The sequence below is a fragment of the Moschus berezovskii genome, chromosome 17 (assembly GCF_049115385.1).
Source record: "Moschus berezovskii isolate FMDL1 chromosome 17, NW_MosBer_1.0, whole genome shotgun sequence".
Lineage (NCBI taxonomy): Eukaryota > Metazoa > Chordata > Mammalia > Artiodactyla > Moschidae > Moschus > Moschus berezovskii.
Genome location: NC_142476.1, coordinates 3,299,044 through 3,319,464, shown reverse-complemented (window position 1 = coordinate 3,319,464; position 20,421 = coordinate 3,299,044). Strand labels below are relative to the sequence as shown.

Here is a 20,421-nt window from a genome sequence, read left to right as displayed (position 1 = left end):
TGCTTGAGAAAATGTTTTATTGGTTCTTATGGTCACTGACGTGTACTTCTTTAAATAATATAATTACATTTGCTTGGTTGTGAGTTTTAACAGAAAATCTTCTGGGACTTATACTTTTCACGTTACATTATATGTGTGAGTCATTTATTTCCTCTGCTGAATAGTGTTTTACTGTGACAATATATTGTAACTGACCAGTCCAGCCTACTATTGCTCCTGTTGCCCAGTAAGTATAAACAGTGCTGCTCTGTGCTTCATTTTAATTCATGGCACTCATATCTATCTGACATATTGTCCATTTATTTGTTTATTTACTGTCTATCTCTCCACTAGAATATATACCCCAGGAGGGCTAAGTTTGCTTACTTCTGTAGAGCAAGGCCTGATACCTAGTAGCTGCTCAATAAATCCTTGCTAAGTGAATGAATGAAAGCCCTTTGCTAAGCTCACCAGGAGTACCCCCAAGAGGGTTAGGAAGAGGAAGAGGATTCATACAAATGATCTCAGTACTCCTGGGAAGGGAGTCAAACTGAGGGGAAGAGGCAGGCATGCTGGGGGCACAGCCTTCCAAGGCTCCTCACCTGCCATGGTGAAAACCAGAGGTAACGAAAGGGGACTGAGGAAGGAAGGAGGCAGGGCTTCAGCAGAGGAGAAAACCTGTACCCAGGGCTCTTCGTGTGAGGAGGGACCTGAAAGACCAGGGCTCAGAGTCCTCCAGGATCAAACCTGCTGGGAGAATACCACCCCAACCTGCTGTGAGTTGGTTCTGAACAAGGGGGCAGGGTCTTACCTGAGCCCAGCTGCCCTCCTCACTGTCCTGGGAACAAGTGCAGCATGTCAGGGGGAAACAGGCAAAGTCAAGAAACCTGGCAGCCTCCACCCAAGGCCCCATCAGGAAGAAAGAGCAGACACCCCAGCAGCGGGATGGGTGACTGGGGAAAGCTTGCTGGGATGGTTTCAGCACGGAAGGCTGGTGCACATGCCTGTGTTTGCCGTGAAAGGGGATCAACTGTGTGTGTGGCAGAATCATAGCCAGCCAAGTTCCCAGGTCCTCATCACCCTCCCTACTCCTTCCCCAAGTATCCAGCGCAAGGGCGAAGACTGGCTTCATGTCTGTAGTGGGGCAAGATGCTCCCAAGCCCTCCTCTTCTCTGCAGTACATCAGGAGCCTAGCGTGAGCCTGTGAGCCCCTTGGGATGCACCCCACCCCCACGAACTGTTTCCATTCTCACTTCTTTCCCACCAACCCACCATTCTGAGAGCAGAACTCCATCAAACAGCAGGGATCCCAGTCTTATACCATATCAACTGCAACTCCCTTTGACTTCCTAGAACCTTCCCCTCATCCTCATGCAAGTCATCCGTCCTAATCCCCGACCCAGGGCCCAGGACCCAGTCATATGAATATGACTCACTGTTTCAGTGGATGTTGCCAGAGTTTCCATCTCTTCGTGGGTGACCCAGACATTCCCAGAAGACTGAGGGCAGAGAAGAAACCTCGCTGGTCCTGTGTGGGGGTGCCTAGGCTCCCCATCAGGCTGAAAGCCCCAAGGACAAGGACAGAGCTACCTTCCCCAAGTCCTACTCAGGCCCAGCCCAGAATTCTGCAGTCTAGCTCTGAGCAGCTCTCTTTTATCACTGTCTGCACTGCTGAGCAGTGTCTGGCACATAGAAGTACTCAGCAAATGTTTTCTGAATGAATACGAATAAATGGTGTGAATCTGGTAAAAGGACTGACCCAATCACAGAGATGGACTACAGTGAAAGATTTCATCTGGGCCTCTATGGAGACCTTTACATTCTTCTGGAGATGCTGGAGGGCCAGAATTTACAAATGCCCTATTCCCTCTGTTTCCCACAAAGGCCCTGTTTGCAAACTCTGTCCAAAGATCTAGAATTACTGGCAGAGGAAGAATTGGGTAGATGGAGCCAATGGGTGGTATATGGGAGGCAGGGAATTAGACCTGCTGAGATCCTGTTGAATCAGTGCTACCACCTCTTGGAGGCCAGGTGGGACCCTCTGTGGGGACAAGAAGTAAGGGGCAGGACTTAATGCTACCATCTTCCCAATAACCCATGGGAAACTTTGTAGACACTATTCTGGGGCTTCTGAAAATATTCTAGGTGAGGGAGAGGCCACTCACAGTCCTGGAGGTGGGCGGGGCAGAGGGGCTGGTCAGCGACACCATCTCCTGGATGGCCAGCCGGAGCTTGAGCCGGTGCAGGGCATTGCTGATGCCAATTTCTCGTTGGATCTCTGTGTCCGATAAAGCTGACATGATGGCGCCACTCTTGACGTTGGCCCGGCAAGCTGCCACATACCAAGCAGGCATCCCCACCCAGAGCTGCAGATACGAGGCACAGAGGATAAATTCAGCCCCTTCCCCAAGATCTGGGCTTCGCTAAATACTGACAGGCAATGGTCAGGCCTCATCCATGGTCCCACAATAGCAAATGCAGAGCAGAGGAATTTAGACATGTGGAGATAACCATCACCAAATGCTTTTTCTCATTTTACAGGTGAAAACTGAGGCCTGGGAAGGTGAAGGGATTTTACCAACACTGCATGGGTGATTAGCTCCTGGGGATAGCTATAGGAAAAGTGAAACCACCTGTGAAAGTCTTATGGCTCAGTGATGACTAATGCTCAGACTTAGCCACCTGAGAGACATCAGAATATAACATCCATTATGTCCTCCAAAGTAACAGATGTGTATGTCTGGGGGCAGCGGGTGTTGGCTGAGTGCTAGAGATGGCACCGTGCACTTGGCAAGGGAGGGACATGCTGGGAGCAGTTTAGGAATACCACCCCGCACACAAGGAGTCCCTGTCCTTTCCCAGCATCCTTCCCACCAGACCCGAGTAGACTTGGACTCCCTTTGCCCAGCTTTACCTCTAGCCAGGAGACCACAGTAGGGCCGTCCCACTGGGCAAAGGACATTCCTTTCCTCCGGGCATCTTCAAGCAGCTGGTGTCTTTCAGGAAGAACAACAGACTCACTAGTCCTTTTTTCTTTCTCAACCATGCTTACTCTCAGGGACCATGGGCTCTGCCAAGATGTGGACTCCCACCACCCCAGTTCCTCACCACAGGACTGCCACCTTTGCTCTATGCCTGAAACAGTGTAACACGAAGCCATGAGGAGCAGCACCTCTCCATTCCCTGAGGGGAGGGCTTTCAGTTTGTTTGCACACGGCCTGAAACACAGACATTTTAGTCTGCTCTGTCAGAGATCTGAGGTGCTGTGTCGTAGCACACTCGTCTCCTTCTCCCAAAGCACCCTTGTCTCCTTCTTGCTCAGGTCATTCTAAGAACAATCCCCCAATCCCCACTTAGACAAGGCCAACTCAGATCAGAAAGGGCCTTGCTGGGCTCTGACTGCCTGAGTTCAGCCCCATGGCAGTCTTGGGGGACGACAGTGAGTGAAGGGCTGGACCCCACCCTGGCAAAGCCTGTAGTTCTTACTTCTTCTTCAGTCTCCGGTCCTTTTCTGACTGGGTTCCCAGCTTGGCAGGCACCATGGACTCCTGCAGACCGAGCTCAGAGTCTGTTAATAGTACAACTAGAATGGAAGAGACGGCATATCAGCTAGGCCCTCTGCTTCTCCTTCCAAGGCCTGGGTCAGGACTGGAGAGCAGACTAGCAGGAGGCGCCTCAGCACAGGAGAGCCCGTGGGCCTGAGGGGATCATCCATTCTTCCTGGAGCCTCCACAAAATATCCCTACAACCCGGCAGTCCCACAGTGGCATCAAGTGGGTCACCCCGAGCCCAGAGAGCCTTCCCCTGGGGGCCTCAGCTCTGGAAGTGTTTTAGATGGTTAGAAGTTGTTCCACCCTAACAGAAGCAGAATCCTAGCAGAACTTGTCCCTCCTACAAACCAAGCTGCAAAGGAAACTCAGAGAGCCAGAGTGGGCTTTGAGCTCAGCCAGGATTAGTGTGGCCTGGGCTAGGGTGGGGAAACAGGCATGTTCAGAGATGTGTGTCTGGGCCCCTTTCACAGGGCCACTCACTTGCACAAATCACAAAATGGAACATGCATGGCTCTGTTGTCTTCTCTTAAGGATTTCCTGAACTGATGCCAGAGTTCATGAGTTCATGGCAGGGGCAGCATTGCAGAATTCATTTAAGTCCTAGTCACTCCTCACAAGTATACAGGGGGCAGAGGGTAATCCAGAAATCAATCTGCAATGCTGCTTTAGGGTTAGGTGTCAACATGGTGTGGGGAACATAGGAAATCATAAGGCTTCAACACAAGATGCCTCTTGTACTGCCAGACCTTCTCAGCCACGGTCCCTCCCATCTGTGGCTGGCTCCATAATGTATTCTGCAAGGCCCTTATGAGCTAGCCCCAGTCTAGGATCTAAACCCACCTCTTCCATTTCTCCCACACCCTTCCCTTCCCACTCTGAAAAGATTCAACTGTGTAGAAAACTCTCATACCCACCCCTGCCCCTCTCACACCAGATGCTTCTTCTTGGCTAATTCTCACTTAGCCTTCAAGCTTCTCTCCAGCTGTTGCCCAGCAGAGAAAGTCTCTCCCACTGCTCCATAACTGACCTCTGAGTTCCAGAAGCACCCAGAGCATATTGCTATCTTAATATTGTTTTGGAGTCATCTCTTTATTTTTTCTTTTTCATTAGAAACTGAACTCCTTGAAGGAATGACTACTGCTCTGATACCTACTATGAAGCCTTGCTTACTACAGTAGTTGAGCAAATAACTGGATAGATGAGGGCAACAGAAGGAGGAAGGGAGAGAAAGGAAGAAAGGAAAGAAGGAACAGGGGAAGGGACAGGAAGACAGCTGACATTTACTGTGCGCCTATCACATGCCAAGCACACACTGGAACTTTATATTATCATAGAGGTGTTGATAATGCTACCCTTGCCCAAGTACCTACCTGACTACAGTGTCTACAAAGTTATGATTAGGCTTTAGGATATTTTGAGTCTTGGAGGCAAGATATACTAGGAATTAACAAGTGACTCTCCTAGGGGAAGAAAAAATCCAAGAAATTTCTCCTGAGGGTCCTGAGCACAGTACAATAGAAAACCTCCAAACTGGAAAAAACCTCAGAGGTCCAACCTCACACTTGATACAGGAAGCCCTTCTACAGTATACCAAATAAACAGCCATTCATCTGATGCCTGACACTTCTCACGGCAGGAACTACCATCTCATGAAGCAGCCCTTCCAGCTGTGAAGCAGCTCTGACAGAAAACTGCTTCTCTGGAGCGGAATCTTGGTGTCTGTGGCTTCTGCCCCCTGGTCCCTGGCAGAGAAGGCTGGATCCAAGAACACCCTCCTGCTTCTCCCCAACTCACACCCATTTACTAGGGTTAGACAGAGACCATGGCCTGTGGGTCCATCCCGGCTTGGCTGGATCAGCCTGCCTTTCTCCTTCTTCCCAAACAGGCGGCCGATGGATGATTTGATGCCCTTGCGCTTGGCACCCTTGTGCAAGGAGTCCTGGCTGCTGTTGCTGCTGCTGGGGTTGCTGCCTGGATCCTCCAAAGCACTATAGGATGACAGCCAGGACGGGATGGGATGAAAAGAAATATACTTAAATTATAGCATGAGAGATGGGAGCTAGACTTCAGGAAGAACTTACAGTAAGTGTCAGAATTGAAAGGGTAAAGGGGTATGATCAGAGCATGGGACCAAAAGAGACATGGAAATGTCCTTCTCTCATGGTTGCTAGCCCTTCTCTCTAGCAGTTGCTAGTTTCAAAGAGAAGTGAGATGTTCAGACACCTGGGACAGGTGAAATTCACCCTGTTCAGAGGCAGACAGTAGGACGAGATAAACTTGGGGATGGAGAGGCTTGAGATGGGGTCTGCTCCATTTACCTCTTGCCTTCTTCCTGGCTCAGGGCTGGGTGGCCAAGCTTTTCTAGCTGCAGTGTCCTGGGTGAGGAAGGAGGAGAAGTCTCACATTTTATGGTGGCTTTATCCTCTCGGTTCTCTTCCCAAGACACTGGTGACTGAACAGACAGTGGAGCCGTCAGGGGGTAGAGGGAGAGATTGGGGGCTTGCTGACCCAGCCCAGACAGGCGGAGGGGCGTGGACAACGGCAGAGGGGAGGCCCCAGGGCCTCTCAGAGTTCAGACTCAGACTCAAGGGCCCAGGGGGGAGAATTCTAAAGGGAAAGGCGGGGGAAAATTAACCTGTTAGTACCTGGGTCATCAGCAGCACTCACCAGCAGCTTCCTCCTATGCTTTCTTAAGTCACTGGGCTGGAAGAGAGAGTGAAGGGTGAGCTTGAACTCACCTTTTGGATGCTTGAACGTCTACCCTAAGGGGAACCCAGTGGTCTTAGGATGAGAAAATAGGACTCAGTGTTTTATACAGGCCTGAAGAGAATATCACAGCCAAACAAACCAACAAAAAACTGGCTTGAAAAAAAATAAATCAGGGCTTCCTCTGAAAGAGAAAAAGACGTGTGGGCACTGGGTGAGTTTCTTAAGCATTATCCAAGGGGAGAGGGCACCAAAGAAACTACATAGCTCTTTCTAGACCCAGAAGGACGTGCTGGTGACCTGGCAGGCCAAGGTCTATACACATCATAAGAAGAAAATGCTGTGGCCCAGCTGAGAGTGAGCCCTGCAGTCAACTCCCTTTAGTCAACCCTGAAGCACAGCCTAGTGATGACAAGGTTGTTCATCAACTGCCCCAAGTCTCACCAAGGTCATGACCCTCATTCGGTCCAGGTCCTGGGCAGCACTGCAGGAGGTAAGCTTGGGTGTGGCACGGCCGCTGAGTGGAGGGGATGCGTTGGCCAGGGACAGGGCAGTCAGAGAAGTGGGGATGGAACCTCGTTTGTGCAGTTGGGTCAGGTCTAGGGCCTCCATGCTGCCACTGGTCACTCGAGTTTCCAGCTCCTCAGCACGGAGCTCTGTGGACTCCTTCTCTTCCTGGATCATCCTGGGAGGTAGGCAAAATTGGGCCTCACCGTTAGCCCGGAGAGGACCAGCAGGAGGCACGTGTGGGCACTGCCTGAGTCACCACCCAGTGACCCAGGGTACAAGGCGATGCTCAGGTGTATCCCAATGTTTGGGGGCACTGCAGGGACATACAAAGCCTTATGGGCATAGCTGGTTCTATCCCACTACAGCTTAGCAATTTTCTGTCTGGTTAACTGGCCTAATGTAACAAAACTCCCTAGTTTAACAAAAGCAGTTGCTAGGAAAGGAGGCAAGTCAGTCAGTGGAATATAAACCTTCCGGGAAGTCAGAATGCTTGACCTACCACTATCTATAGGGACTCAGTTTCCCAATATACCCAATGTCAGGAAGGTCTAAGTCAGTAGTTCTCAAACACAGAACCTTTAATTGATGCTGATCCCTGATGGAATGTTCCCTGTTCCACAGAAAAATTAGAATAATAGTGATAATGTTATGTGTATAGGGGAGGCACTCAGAGAGAAATGTGTGTACACAAACTCATACACACACACAAATATAACGATGTCAACTATCCTTTAGGAGCAGAGCCTATCTTTATTCTCAGAGCATATCTTTCCAACTTTAGGGATGTTAAAATATCCTTTCTTTGATAGAATCGTTATGATAGGAAATGGTAATTATCTTTACTGTTTCATTTTGCAGAATGAAAGTTGGCAGTCCTATGTTAGTACCCTTCTGTGTGTGTGGGTGTGTGTGTGTCTGTGTGGTATCTTCTCTTTAGCTTGTCTGTGAAATCCAAAAGTGTGGGAACCACTGAACCAGATAACCCCTACAGCCCTGTAAAGCTCTGATGTTCTCTGCTTTAGACTTTCCTTTGCCATTTGTTACAAACATTAATAAACTCTCTATAAAAATGGAGTCAAGTGCAGATCTTGATAACATTCCCTGCCAGTGGTTTCTGTCTGATGCTTCATTAGGGATGAAAGGCATGACACAATGCACGGAGTTTAGAAAATTTTGAATCCTGGCTCTGCCACTTACTGCACTGCTTTGGGCAAATCATTTAATCTATCTGATTTGTTTCCTTGTCTATAAAATGGAAATAATGCTGTCTCCTCCAGTGACTATGATAAGAATGACAAAAGTTCTCACCCTGAGTTGGCCTCAGTATGTGGGAACTACACTTTCAGTGATTGTATTTAGCTGTAGGACATCAGGAACACAGACTCCAAAGACCTGGGAGGAAAAATGAAGCCTGAGAAGTCAATCTGAGGTCCTGCCCCTCTCCATCAGCATTGTGCCAGAACCTTGCCTGATCCCCACACAGAGTCCCTAGACGATGGCACTCAAGGTGTAGCTGTAAGAGAAAAGCAAACACATATAGAATCTCTCCTGCAGTGCCCAAACACAAAGAGCCTCTGTTCTTCAAGGAACCTCCCAGGCCCTCCACCCCTGCCCTAACCTGATCTCCTCATTGATAGCATCCAGCTGCTCCTGCAGCATCATGGCCAGGGTCTGGGCATCTGAGTGGCTGCTGGGGGAGACAACGTCCATGGAGCCCACCAGACCCCCTGGTTCATCCTCATCCACATCAGAGATCTCATGGTCACTGTCAAAGGCAGGGGTGGCTGTCGGTGGAGACGGCTCCCAGTCCTTAGCAGAGAAGGATAGAGAGGTGGGTAAGACGCACCCGATGGCTGAGGAGCAGGACCCTCCCCACCTACAGCAGCAGCACTGACATCTCCCGGGAGGTTGTTAGAAATGCTAAATCTCAGGTACCATCCCAGACCTACTAATTCAGAATCTTCATTTTAACAAAATTCCTGGATAACTTACTTGTATGTTAAAGTCTAAGAAACACTACCCAAACTCAAGGAGGCAGACAGCAGAATAGTTAGGAACAGATTCCAGAAACTGCCTTTCTTTGAATGCTGGCTCCATCAAGTCCCAGCTATGAAAGAGCTGTTTAACGTTTCAGTGCCTCAGTTTCTTCATCTGTAAAGTGGGAACAGTAAGAGTATCTACTTCATAGTTAGCTCTGAGGATTAAATTAGGAAATGCATGTAAGGCACTTAGTACAGTGGCACCAAGTTAAGTATTATTATGTAAAGCCTATCCATTTCTATGCACACAAAAGGTAAATGGAACAAGAGAAAACCAAGTAGGCCTGACTGTCTTGTGCCTCACAGACTTTCAGCACATTACAGAACCCTCTGGTCAACCCTCAGAGGAGGTAGCTTCTCAGAAATTGTCCTACAAACCCCTTTGGTAGACAAAGGCCGAGAAGTGTAAAGAGCACAGAACTGGGCTGGGAGAGAGAGATCAGGGGAAGAAAAGGGAAGAGCCCATCTCTCACCCTATCTTCTGTGTCCCAACCCCGCCCCCCCCAGGGCTCTTTTCTCACTCCTGCAGCCTTTAGACTGAGCTCCTGGCAGCTGCTGTGTTGTTATAAACAGGAGGAGGACAAGGAGAGAGGGGAGAGAGAAACAGAGATGATTTCAGATGTCTTAGGGGTTTCCCTAAAGGCGGAGATAAATCTTCCCCCATCAGATAGGAGTTCCCTCCTTCTCTACCTCTATCGTCTAGCGCCCTAGAGCATGTAGGGAATCTGCGTTCAAGGCAGAGCATGGTTAACAATTATGGGGCTAGGAAGGAATCAGACTTCCCTAAAAGACTGAAGTCAGTCCTTTTCTGCCCCTAAACTTTCCTGTTTCCTCTCAGCTTCCTAGGCAGACCCCACAGAAACTACATGCTTCTCAGGAAACTGCAGGAGCCATCCCAAGGGTCAGTTAACCTGTTATCCCTCCCTCACTTCCCTCATAAACCACAGGTTTTGTTTCAGAGAGCTTGCCAATTCCATCTTGGCCCTACATCCCTCACCCCACCACTAAAACACCCAGGCACACGTGCACAGGCTTCAACGGGGCCTCAGGGACTGGTCGGCCACCCACCAGCCCCTACCCCTTGCCCATCAGGAGGTCAAGGCGAAACACAGCTGTTGTAGCTGATGACGGCCCTAACCCCGAGGCTGCAGCTGTCACTGACATGGGGGAGGGTAGGGGAGGATGTGCACCATACACCAGCTGTCTGTGAAACCAGAGCCAGACACGTGGCTGAACTGACCCCAAATTCCCCTGGAGAGACTCATCCGCACTCACCCCTCCACCCCCTCACCTTGGCAGACTGTTCCCGCCGTGCTGAAAAACAACGATGCAGACCTTGAGATGCGTGGGCAGTTGGGCTCAGGGAGAACCGCACGTCCGTTGCACTGCCCGTGTACGCCCTTGAGTGGTGGATGGGGGAGAGAAGGTGAGCCCTGAAGCCTGACGGCTCCAGCTCACACCCACTGGCCCCAAAGAGTTAAGGGATCTTCAGCTTGGAGAAGAGAAGAACATGACCTTTGTAAATGATTTAAGGGTTTCCATGTAAGCAAGAGATTAGGTTTATTCTCTGGTGCTTCAGGAATGAGAATGATCCAGGTGAGTAAGTTCTAGGCAGGTAGCTTTTCACTTAATACAAGAAGAACCTTCAAACAGTAAGAGTTGGCTTATGGTGCAACTGGTGGCTTTAAAAAACCTGAGCTCCCCATCAGAGAGGTATTCAGGTGGAGGCTCTCTGGCCATCTGACAAGAATGGTGTGGGAGTGTTTATGGCACCAAGAGAAGTTGGAAGGGATGGTCTCTAAAGTCCTTTTAACTCTGAGAGTCTTTGTTTCTTGGTCTTCCTCTGGACTGAGTCCCTGGCCAAAATTCAAGCCAGGCATATTTCCTGTTCCCACAAAACTTCAAGAGGCCTTTCTCTAGCCCATCTCTCTGATACAAAGCATTCTGACTGCTCCAAGGGTCTATCCCAACGCTGAAATTTTAGGATCACAGTAAAGATCCTCTGGACTATCTGGAGCCCCCTCTGGTGACATTTCTTCCCTAAATCTTCCCAGTTGAGAACCCGAGAGAGCCCAGAGCAGAGGGACAGGGTGGGCCTACAACAGGTTACACAAGGTATCTGGAGGGAGAGGGGAGTTCCTGCTTATCCCCACCGCCACTTTTCTCCGCAACTCAGTTCCAGCTCTATGATGGGGTCAGTACTTCTACAGTCAAAGCCAAGAATTCTCAGTCACTAAGGAAAGCACTGCCCAATAGCTCGGTGTGCTCTGGGCTATGTCTGTTTGATTGGGGTAGGGGTTGGTCTCTTCTGAGCATCCTACAGGAACGGAGGAGTAGGAGGAATTCCAGCTACCTTTCCTGTCTCTATTCTCTGCTTCTCTCCGTGTGTGCTCTGTTGCTCAGTCGAGTCCAACTCTTTGTGACCCCATGGGCTGTAGCCTACCAGCCTCCACCGTCCATAGAATTTTCCAGTCAAGAACACTGGATTGGGTTGCCATTTCTTTCTCTAGGGGATCTTCTAGACCCAGGAATCGAACTTGCATCTCCTGCATTGGCAGGCTGATTCTTTACCCACTGTGCCACCTGGGAAGATGCTTCTCTCCATACTCCTATACACTAATTCCTAATAAACTTGAAGTTGATACCCAAGTGCCTACCACCCTAGAAACCTACTGGCTTCTCTTCAACATCTCTTTTCCTAATTTATGTCCTATGCTACCCCTCTGCACATATACATACACACATTTACTTTTACCTCTCTTCAAAAAAAACTGATCCCTATTTCCCTGATACAACAAGAGCATGACCATAGGGAACCTTATGAGTTCTGATCTAAGACATTTTGGTTTGTACAGAATATATCCAGAAGCCATGAACCTTGAGTAGCATCATCCACTTCAGTCTCCTCAATCGTCACCCTGCCTCTCTGGGCAGAGAACTGAGTGCAGGCTTGACGTCTGAGTTCAATACCAAATGCTTCAGAAAATATGAAGAAAAACCCAGAAGTCCCCTAAGACATGGGCCTAATTCAAGCATTATGTTCAGAGCCCTGAGTAAGTTACCTCAAAAGAGCCAGAGTGAACCAGACACTCCCCATGAGCAGGCCCTGTAGGACACAGGTGGGCATGCAATTCAGTAGACCCCTCTCAGCAGCATGCCCTCTGTCAAGGAAGCAGGAACCATGCCCTGTGTTCCATGACAGTGGGGAAGGATCATGCTGTGGTTTATTGCCTCTCAGCATCCCTCAGATGACAGGTGCTCCCTTCTAAACTGCCCAAGTAAGCTGGATGACTTTACCAAGTTCTCTAAACCTCAGTGTTCCACCCTGAATAGGAGGAGGACCCTGAGGTCCTGAGCAGTCTTTTGTTGGGAGGAAGTCTCCTTCGCCAGGGTCCATCCAGGGCCATCCAGGACCCCGTCCCAGCGTGCCTGGCCTCCTGAGCGTACCTGGAGTGGATGCTATCCACAAATGGTCCTCCTCGACCCTTCAGTTGGTCCACCTCTAGGCGCAGTTTCTCAATCTCTTCAGACAGGCGGCCCTGTGCCAGGCAGACACACAGCAGGGGTAGGGGCAAGGGAAGGGAAGAAAGGGGATAAAAGGACACAGAGAACAGCAGAGTTGGGGAGAAGCAGAAGAACGCGCTGCAAAGTCCAAACCCAGGGGCTCAAGGCCGAGACCACAGATGACACCAGAAGAGAAGAGGTCCAACTGGAAAGTGAGTAGAAGGGTTGGCAGGGCAGGGCCAGAAAGGGGGTCTGTCTGGAAGGACTCGAGCAGAACAGGTCTGCTGAGCCCTCCCTGCCGACAAAGGCATAGCACATAAGGCTGGGTAGCAGAGGGGCCCGCAGTGAACTCCCGCCACCTCACAGACATTTCTTGGGCACACATAGGGGTAATCCTCCCCAGATCACCAGAAAGCAAGAGCTTCACCAGGTTTGTGTGCATGCATGCTCATTTGCTTCAGTCATGTCCAACTCTTTGCAACCATATGGACTATAGCCTGGCAGGCTCCTCTGTCCATAGGATTCTCCAGGTAAGAATCCTAGAGTGGGATGCCCTTCTCCAGGGGATCTTCACCCAGGGACTGAACCCGCGTCTCTTATGTCCCCTGCACTGGCAGGTGGGTTCTTTACCACTAGTGCCACCTGGGAAGCCCCACCAAATCATTGTGTCAAGTCCTTCACTGGGCCCTGTCTCTCTGCTACCCACTTTGTGCCCTAATCTTATGGCTCAGTTTCTTCTTTACAGGTGGGTGGTGATGCATCCACTGTGACAGGCTTTAGTGAGGATTAGTGGGATAACATGTGTACATGGACTAACAAACTGGCTAGCACAATGCTGGGTTTGAGAGCAGCTCCATGAAACACAGGTGTGTTCTTTCCGCACAGCAAGCTCAGCCCTCCCAGGCTGGCACGGCTGGCCAGCAACTGGGTACCTTGTGATGGTGCTGCTCTTCAATCTGCCGCTGGGAGGTCTCCAGCTCTTGGATTAACGTGTTCTGGGGAAGAACAGCTGTGAGCCAAGAAGCCTCCCTCTCCCCTCCCTGACTCCGACTCCAGCTCAGGCCACGCCGTCCCCTCCCAGCACCAGTTGTGCTCGGCCTGGAGGCCTGCTCTCCAGTCCGCCTGCTCCTTGCCCACGGCGCCCCCCGCCCCCCACCAGCTGCTCTTTCCCTTCTCTCCGGTCCACAGCCCACGGCCGCAGCCCCAGCCCACCTGCTCACCTGGCTCCTCCCACGCCTCCCCCCCGCCCCCATTTCCACCAGCTCTGTTCCTCCCAGTAACCTGCCCACCAGACCGCCGCTGGCAGCACCTTCTCCTCCAGGGCCGACATGCGCTCCCTGAGGTGGAGCTGCAGGCGCTCCTTAGCCTCGCTCAGCAGCCGGTCCACCGTGTCTGACAGCCGCTTGTTGTGGGCCTCGTTCATCCGCTCCCGCTGGCGCACCTGCACACGCAACCAGCCTCACGGGAGGCCCCGCAGCCCTGCCTCCACCGTCCCGGCCCCCTCACGGGAGGCCCCGCGGCCCTCCCTCTACAGCCTCCTCACAGGTCCCCTCACAGGTCCCCGCGGCCCTCCCTCCACAACCCCAGGGAAGCTCCTGTTCCTACTGTGGTTCCACCCCCACCTGGCCTCTTCCCATCCTCTGGGGCCCCTCTCTCCAGCGATCCTGCCCATGCCCCCAGCTCCTCCATGTCTCTGTCCTAGCCAGGTCCTTGCCCAGTTCCCAGTCTCCTTTCCCTGTTCACAAACCATCCTGCAGTACCACCTTGGGGCAGAGAGGGGCACCAAAGAGTCCAGTCTGGTGCTCTCACCCGCGCTAGCTCTTGGTTCTTCTCCTCCAGCTGTCCCTCCAGCTGTCGGAGGTGCTCCTCAATGTTGCCATGTCGCTCTTCAGCCTGGAGGTAGGAATGGGTCAGTGCACCTTGCAGATCATCCTTCCCCCTGCTCAGACCTTGGATCCCATGCTCCCAGGTGCCACAGGAGTCTTTGGGAATTAGGGCCTCAGGAAAAAATGAAGCCAAGCTCTCCACTTACCATCCCGGAGCACTTTGTCCCCAACACTGCCATTCTTCCCAGGTACCCCAACCCCTGCCGGATTCCCCCACCCACACCTCCTCCTTCCTGCTCAGGGCTAACCTTGAACTATCTCAGAGCTGGCAGCTCAAGAGACTGTAAATTCTCATGCTTCCAGAAAGAATGCCACTTGAAAATATGAGCTACCATAAATCTCTGTGCCTCTAGACAGGAGCACGGGGCTCCAGCCAGAGTTCAAACCCTGGCTCCCTCCCGTCCCAGCTGCGTGAAGTTGGGCAAGTTACTGAACCTCTATGAACCTTTGTCTCCTCCATTGTGATAACAGTGTACCTATGTCTTTTGCAAGGACCAAAGGTCATAATCTATGGCAAACACTTAGGACTCAATGAGCACTCAACAAATGCTAGTCACGGTGCTTACTTTTGCTGTTAAACCGGCCCTGGTAGAGTAGTCTCCCCTTCTGTTCACGCATCGTCAAAGATGGGGACTCCACTGTCTTTTTTGACAAGGTATTCGATATTGTTACACATCTTATAGTCAGGAAATCCCTCCTAAAAGTCCTTCTACTATGACTTCCTGAACACATTAATCACTTTGGTCCAGCCCTTCTGGTCAGTTTTGGGAGTGATGAAACCTGACTGCTCAGCATTGCACACACAATATCTTCTGCTGGACTTTAAACTCCGTTCTTCATTCCTAGGGTATGATTCCTGAAAGGCTTAGAGATCACCAAGTTCAACCCCATCATTATAGAGGTGATGACTTCAAATGACACAGACACCCAATTAGGGGGGGAGTGACTTTTCCCAGGTCACAGAGCCAGTCAGTGGCAGAAGTAAATCTGGTCCTGCATGTACGAGGCATAGCCAGGCTGGAGGCTCCATCTGCAGAGGTCCCAAGCTGCCACACTGGCACAATGGCCAGCCTCCCACCTCCAGAGGTCTAGGGTCTGAGGCTTACTAAATATTGGTTTCCTTCTCTTCACTGCTTGAGGGGGTAGCTATGGTGATCCCACATGTGGCACCCCTGAAAGTCTCTCCCACTGTAAACACTCCTAAATTCTCCTGATTAAGCCACCACATGTCGATGCATTTACACAGCTCTTCCAAACCTAGGATGTTTTTAGCCATACACCTCCATAAAGTTAACTATCCTTTGGGTAAAATTATATTCCCTTTCATTTGTCCAAAAGTTGCAGCCTTCAAACAGCCAGAGGTGGTCCCAAGATCTAGAATGCTTCAATCTGACAAAAAATGAAATGCTTAGCCTAAACTCCCACCCCCTTCAGAGATGTATAAACTCTGATCATACCTCCTCTCAAATTTCACCTTTCCAGAAATGAAAGTCCTATTTTTTCCACTTCAGATTCCTCCAAAAGGAAGTATTACTATTAATCACAATGGTATAAATAATAATAAAAATACTTTGCACTGACACAGTTTCTTTTACTTCTTAAAGTACTCTTACAGCCACCCTCATGGGACTCACATCCCTGTGCAGTGATAAGGGCAGGGGTTACTCTTCCATCTGACAGAGACAAGAGTGTGTTTCCTGGAGCCACGCAATGAGCATCAGCTTCTTGGCCCCAGCTCATCACACCTCCCACTCTCTCCACCCACTCTCTGGCTCTAGGAGAGCTCAAGCAGCAGCGGTCAGAGGCTGATTCCCAGGCCCGTGGTCCACTTGCCTTGGTGAGGGCCGCAACTCTTTGGGCCAGCTCAGCCTCAACCTCTGGCAGTGTCTCGGCCTTGCGCATCGTCTGCTGAAGTTTCTGCTCGGCTACCTCCAGTAGCTCCTGCAGATATCGGGCTTTCTCCTCACACTAGCAGAGTGAGGGGTGGGAAGGAGAGTCAAGAGGGAGTACTGAAGCGTCCCCCACCCCCTCCCTCAGGAGAGAGCAGGTGACAGGCCAGGGGTCATCTTGGTTCCTGGTTACCCAGAGACACCTGACTTCCCTCTCCCAAGGTGGCCTGCTGTACTTCAGAGGCTCTTGGGCCACCAAGGGGAGGGTCAAGCATGATCATCAGGACCTCTAGGGTCGAATACAATGCCCCTGAACCCCAAATGCAGGAGTTACCTGGCGATGCAAGGATTCCTTATTGGCCAGCTCGTTCTCTAGTTTGTCGTTGAGGTCATGGATTGATGTAGCCTCACGCTGAGCAGCCAGGTAGCGCTTCTCCAGGGTGGTGATCCGCTCTTCCATGTCCTCCTTCTGGGCTAGAGCCTGAGCAGGAGAGGAGAGGGTGCTGGGGAAGCATCAGCTCCTTCCCACCCTCACCCTGTCTGTGCCTCTGCACCAGGATGATTGTGTCTCCTCCACGCTCCCCTACCAGTTTCTGACCCTGACCCACCCCGCCCACCGCTCCTCGCCACGCTGGACACCCCCAAGTGTCCAGTCTCACACTCCTCAGCCCTCGCTTGGCCCTCCCTCAATACCCAGGATATCCAACAGCTGCCTTCCTAAGTGCCAAAGGCCTGCACCCAGAAAGACAGCATCAGGCCCAGGCCCCTGCTCACTTCCTGGAGGTCCCGCTGGTGTTTGCTGCTCAGTTCCTCCGACTTGATGAGGTCCCGGCGGGCTGTGCCCAGGTCCTCCTCCAGTTCAGCCACAGTTGCTGTCAGGGTGACCAGTCGCTCCCGGGCATGGTTCAACTCAAAGTTCTGCTTCTCCAGAAGCTCCTGCAGCTCCTCAACCTGGCCTGCATCCTCCTCCAGAGACAGGGAGCTCTCAGTAAGCTGTCAGGCACCCCCTCCCTGCCCTGCCCCGGGGAGGTGGGGGCGGAGGGACAGCACATCCAGAGCAGGGCACAGCTCTGCCCCAGCTCTAGAGCACAAGTCCAGAAGCTCCTCTGAGCTCCAGGACCTCATGCCAAACAACAAACACCCTCACTCTCCTGTGTCTCTCTTGAAAAGCAATCATTTCTAGTTTCACCTGCTATTTCAGTTTCTTGTAACCTAGAGAGGGCCGTGACTAGGGGAACAGAGGCTCAGAAAGAGAAGTGATCTCTTAGATAGATGGCTCCTAACGATTCGGTTACATGCTTACCAGTGTACATACTGGACACTAAAAGAAAAACCTGCAGATTTCTTTGCAGATGGGGCAAGGGGGAGAAGGAAAGAGAGATGGTAACCTTGGAGAAAGCTCCAAGTTTAATTCAAGCAGTCGCTCTACTGCATGAAGGCAGGGCAGGGCTGACACCCCCTGTCTGGGGTAAGACGTGCCCGCTCTGTGCAGCTCCCCGTGACCCACCTTCCACAGGCCTTTTGGTCCCAGCTCCACAGTCTCCTCCTCTGCAGCCACTCCATCCCGAACCCCTGCCCCCTGCTGTAGGGAAGACACCTGCGGGGAGTCAAAGAGAAGAGAACCTTCTAGACCTTCCAAATCCCCCACTTCCCAGAGGGAGATGCCTCCTGTTAGCTAACAATCTCCAGCTAAGACAGGAGGGAAGAGTCTGAGGAGGACCGGAGTTGGTAACTGGTGTAACCCAGCCATGGCTTCCAGATGAAAAGAGGGAAAGCAGCTTACCTGCTGGTGGGCACACGCCAGCTGTTCCTCCAAAGTGGTCACTCTCTCTAGGGCTGCCCGGAGCCGCTCTCGTACCTGCCCAAGGTAAGGGGAGATGGAGAAAGAAACAGGGACCCTCTGGACTCGAGCTGGAGAAGCCTGGGGTTGGTCTATCATCACTGAGCATGAGGCAAAGAGAAAGACCTACCAAGAGGCAAATTTCTGAGAGGGCACCTAATAGGAGGACCTGGAAATTGGACTAACGGTAGAAGTAAGCCAGTTAGGAAGCTAGAAGGCACTTTTCCCTAAACACAGGATACAGAAATCTCAGAGAAGGGATGTATGGAAGCTCCAGGGAAGAGATTGGGGGTGGACTGGACTGTATTGTACTATATCCATGGTTGCATTGGGGGTGGATGCAGGCTGTCGGCTAGCCTAGGTACCTTCTCATCCAGGGCCTTGTGGTGCTCAAACAGTGACTTGAGAGCCTTCAGCACCTCCACCTCACTGGAAACCCCTGATGGTGACTGCGCCTGACGCTTCACCACAGTCATCCTCAGTGACCGCTCATGGCGAGACACCAGGCACTCCAGGTGTTCTAGAAGCAACTGGCAGAGAGAAGGCGAGGGTGAAAGGAAGGACTGTGAGCCTACGCCCCGGGCGCTATAAGCAGGGTCCACACAAACACCCAGCAAACCCAAGTCCAACTGCAGACCTGCCCGAGCCTCTCTCTCAAGACCCTGACTCTCCCATGATCCCCTAACTGGAGGTGGAAAGCCGAGGACTGATGGTTGCCAGGCTGACTGTCGTCCCAGCAGACAGGGCAAGAGGAGGTGAGGCTGGGGTTGGCCGTGCTGGCCACACCTCTCTCTCGGTCACACGCCCCACCCCCCAAAGCACAAACACACAGCAGGCCACCCCACTTACCCTCGTGTTATTCCGCTCTGCTTTCAGCTCTGATATCTCTTCCTCCCTCTCTAGAAGCTGCTCCCGACACATACTCAGCTCCCGGGTTAAGGTGGTAAATTCCTGTAAATTCCCAAGGCCCCTCAGTGCTTGAGGATCCACCACTTTAACAGTATCCTGCACGCCCAAGTCAGTGAGTGGTGGGATCCTGTCACTTGTCCCTTACTTCCACCAACTGTCCCCAGAAAAACCCCTACCCATCCACATGTGCTTAGTCACTTAGTCGTGTTTGACTCTTTGCGACCCCATGGACTGTAGCCTGCCAGGCTCCTCTGTCCATGGGGATTCTTCAGGCAAGAAAAGTGGAGAAGGTTGCCATGCCCTTCTCCAGGGGATCTTCCCAACCCAGGGATCAAAACCAGGTCTCCCACATTGCAGGTGGATTCTTTCCTGTCTGAGCCACCAGGGAAGCCCAAGAAAACTAGAGTGGGTAGCCTATTCCTTCTTCAGGGGATCTTGCTGACCCAGGAATCGAACTGGGGTCTCCTGCATTGTCGGTGAATTCTTTACCAGCTGAGCCACAGGGAAGTCCATCCATCCATACTGTTAGCCTATGTTTCTCCAGAGGGGAGAAGCATTCCAAGTACATGCAAGGGAATACAGTTGATATAACAGTGAGGAAGTCACCAAGTGTGCTCTGTGTTTCCTTTCTTCTCCAGCTGCCAATATAACCTGATTATGTCCCCCCTCCCATTTTGTATTTCTGTTTCTCCAACAATCCAGCGACATTTCCCTGTAGAAGTGGGTAGAGGGGAGTTTCACTTCTGGTTTGCTGTTAGTAAGGTCCACACAGAGACTGATGGATATTAAAGAAGGAAGAGAAGGGGGCTTTGAAGTGAGTGTTCTGGAGAGCTCTTTTCTACTCCCTTTCCAGAGTTTTACAAGTTATAGGTAGCTAAAGAAATAAGATGACTGAAGGGCCCACCCTACATAGAAACAAGAGAGTGTACAGATCTGCTCAATCAGCTTTGTGGCTTCAGCTTTGGCTTCTAGGATCCCAGCTCACTCCATCCTGGGGCCTGATGCCAGGGCATTTGTCCTGGCTTTGCCGAATGCCCATGTATAAAGTATCCCTATGAGGGGTCTTTTCCCACAATGATAGGCCCAGACACTCTGAGAGACATTTCCAGCCCACTCTCCTCCATTAGGCCAAGCACTGAGAGTGAGAGGCTGGCCCCACAGATCCAGGCCTATCATATCTACTTATAATTAGACATCAACTAATTCCAGAAAGGTGTTTAGTTAAGTGGTCCAAACTCTGTGGATGCTCAGGGTCTGGGAGTGGCTGAATAGTGGCAACAGTCCCATCCCAACCTGCAGTCTCTTTCACACAGCACAGAATCACTACTGAAGGAAGAATTTCAAAGCAGTCTCCTTTTATCATTCCATATCAGGCCAAGGGGGCAAGAGACACAGGGAAGAGACAAGGGACACAGAGAGATGCCAGCGCCTAAGAAGCCTTGGACGCGGACCCTGCTCATGATTCCTGCCTTTCTCTCAAAGCCACGGGCAACAGCGGTCAAGCAGCTCCCATCCCGGAGGCCAGGCCTGGCCTCGTGCAGCTTCACTATCCAGCTCACACACGTGTGCATGCACACATTCTCACACACACACCTGAACACTCGACGG

General features: G+C 51.4%; 1 protein-coding gene across 10 annotated transcripts in view; it reads right to left on the bottom strand.

The window, feature by feature from the left end:
* The window catches only part of PPFIA4 (PPFI scaffold protein A4), a 55,991-nt gene that overhangs the window by 16,992 nt on the left and 18,578 nt on the right, over nucleotides 1-20,421 (bottom strand). For 3 of the 10 annotated variants that reach the window (XM_088845089.1, XM_088845092.1, XM_088845090.1), the window contains exons 3-23: nucleotides 18,754-18,855; nucleotides 18,270-18,434; nucleotides 17,848-17,922; nucleotides 17,572-17,661; nucleotides 16,839-17,030; nucleotides 16,399-16,545; nucleotides 16,009-16,143; nucleotides 14,099-14,182; nucleotides 13,599-13,730; nucleotides 13,222-13,284; nucleotides 12,233-12,324; nucleotides 10,077-10,185; nucleotides 8,365-8,555; nucleotides 6,681-6,921; nucleotides 6,198-6,233; nucleotides 5,849-5,982; nucleotides 5,352-5,518; nucleotides 3,466-3,562; nucleotides 2,894-3,197; nucleotides 2,145-2,345; nucleotides 1,416-1,478 (exon numbers count right to left, since the gene is read on the bottom strand). In XM_088845089.1, coding sequence (XP_088701215.1) covers nucleotides 1,416-1,478; nucleotides 2,145-2,345; nucleotides 2,894-3,197; nucleotides 3,466-3,562; nucleotides 5,352-5,518; nucleotides 5,849-5,982; nucleotides 6,198-6,233; nucleotides 6,681-6,921; nucleotides 8,365-8,555; nucleotides 10,077-10,185; nucleotides 12,233-12,324; nucleotides 13,222-13,284; nucleotides 13,599-13,730; nucleotides 14,099-14,182; nucleotides 16,009-16,143; nucleotides 16,399-16,545; nucleotides 16,839-17,030; nucleotides 17,572-17,661; nucleotides 17,848-17,922; nucleotides 18,270-18,434; nucleotides 18,754-18,855 — 2,820 coding nt within the window. The remainder of the gene's footprint in view (nucleotides 1-1,415; nucleotides 1,479-2,144; nucleotides 2,346-2,893; nucleotides 3,198-3,465; nucleotides 3,563-5,351; nucleotides 5,519-5,848; nucleotides 5,983-6,197; nucleotides 6,234-6,680; nucleotides 6,922-8,364; nucleotides 8,556-10,076; nucleotides 10,186-12,232; nucleotides 12,325-13,221; nucleotides 13,285-13,598; nucleotides 13,731-14,098; nucleotides 14,183-16,008; nucleotides 16,144-16,398; nucleotides 16,546-16,838; nucleotides 17,031-17,571; nucleotides 17,662-17,847; nucleotides 17,923-18,269; nucleotides 18,435-18,753; nucleotides 18,856-20,421) is intronic. The other 7 variants (XM_088845093.1, XM_088845098.1, XM_088845096.1 and 4 more) reach the window with 5 other exon arrangements.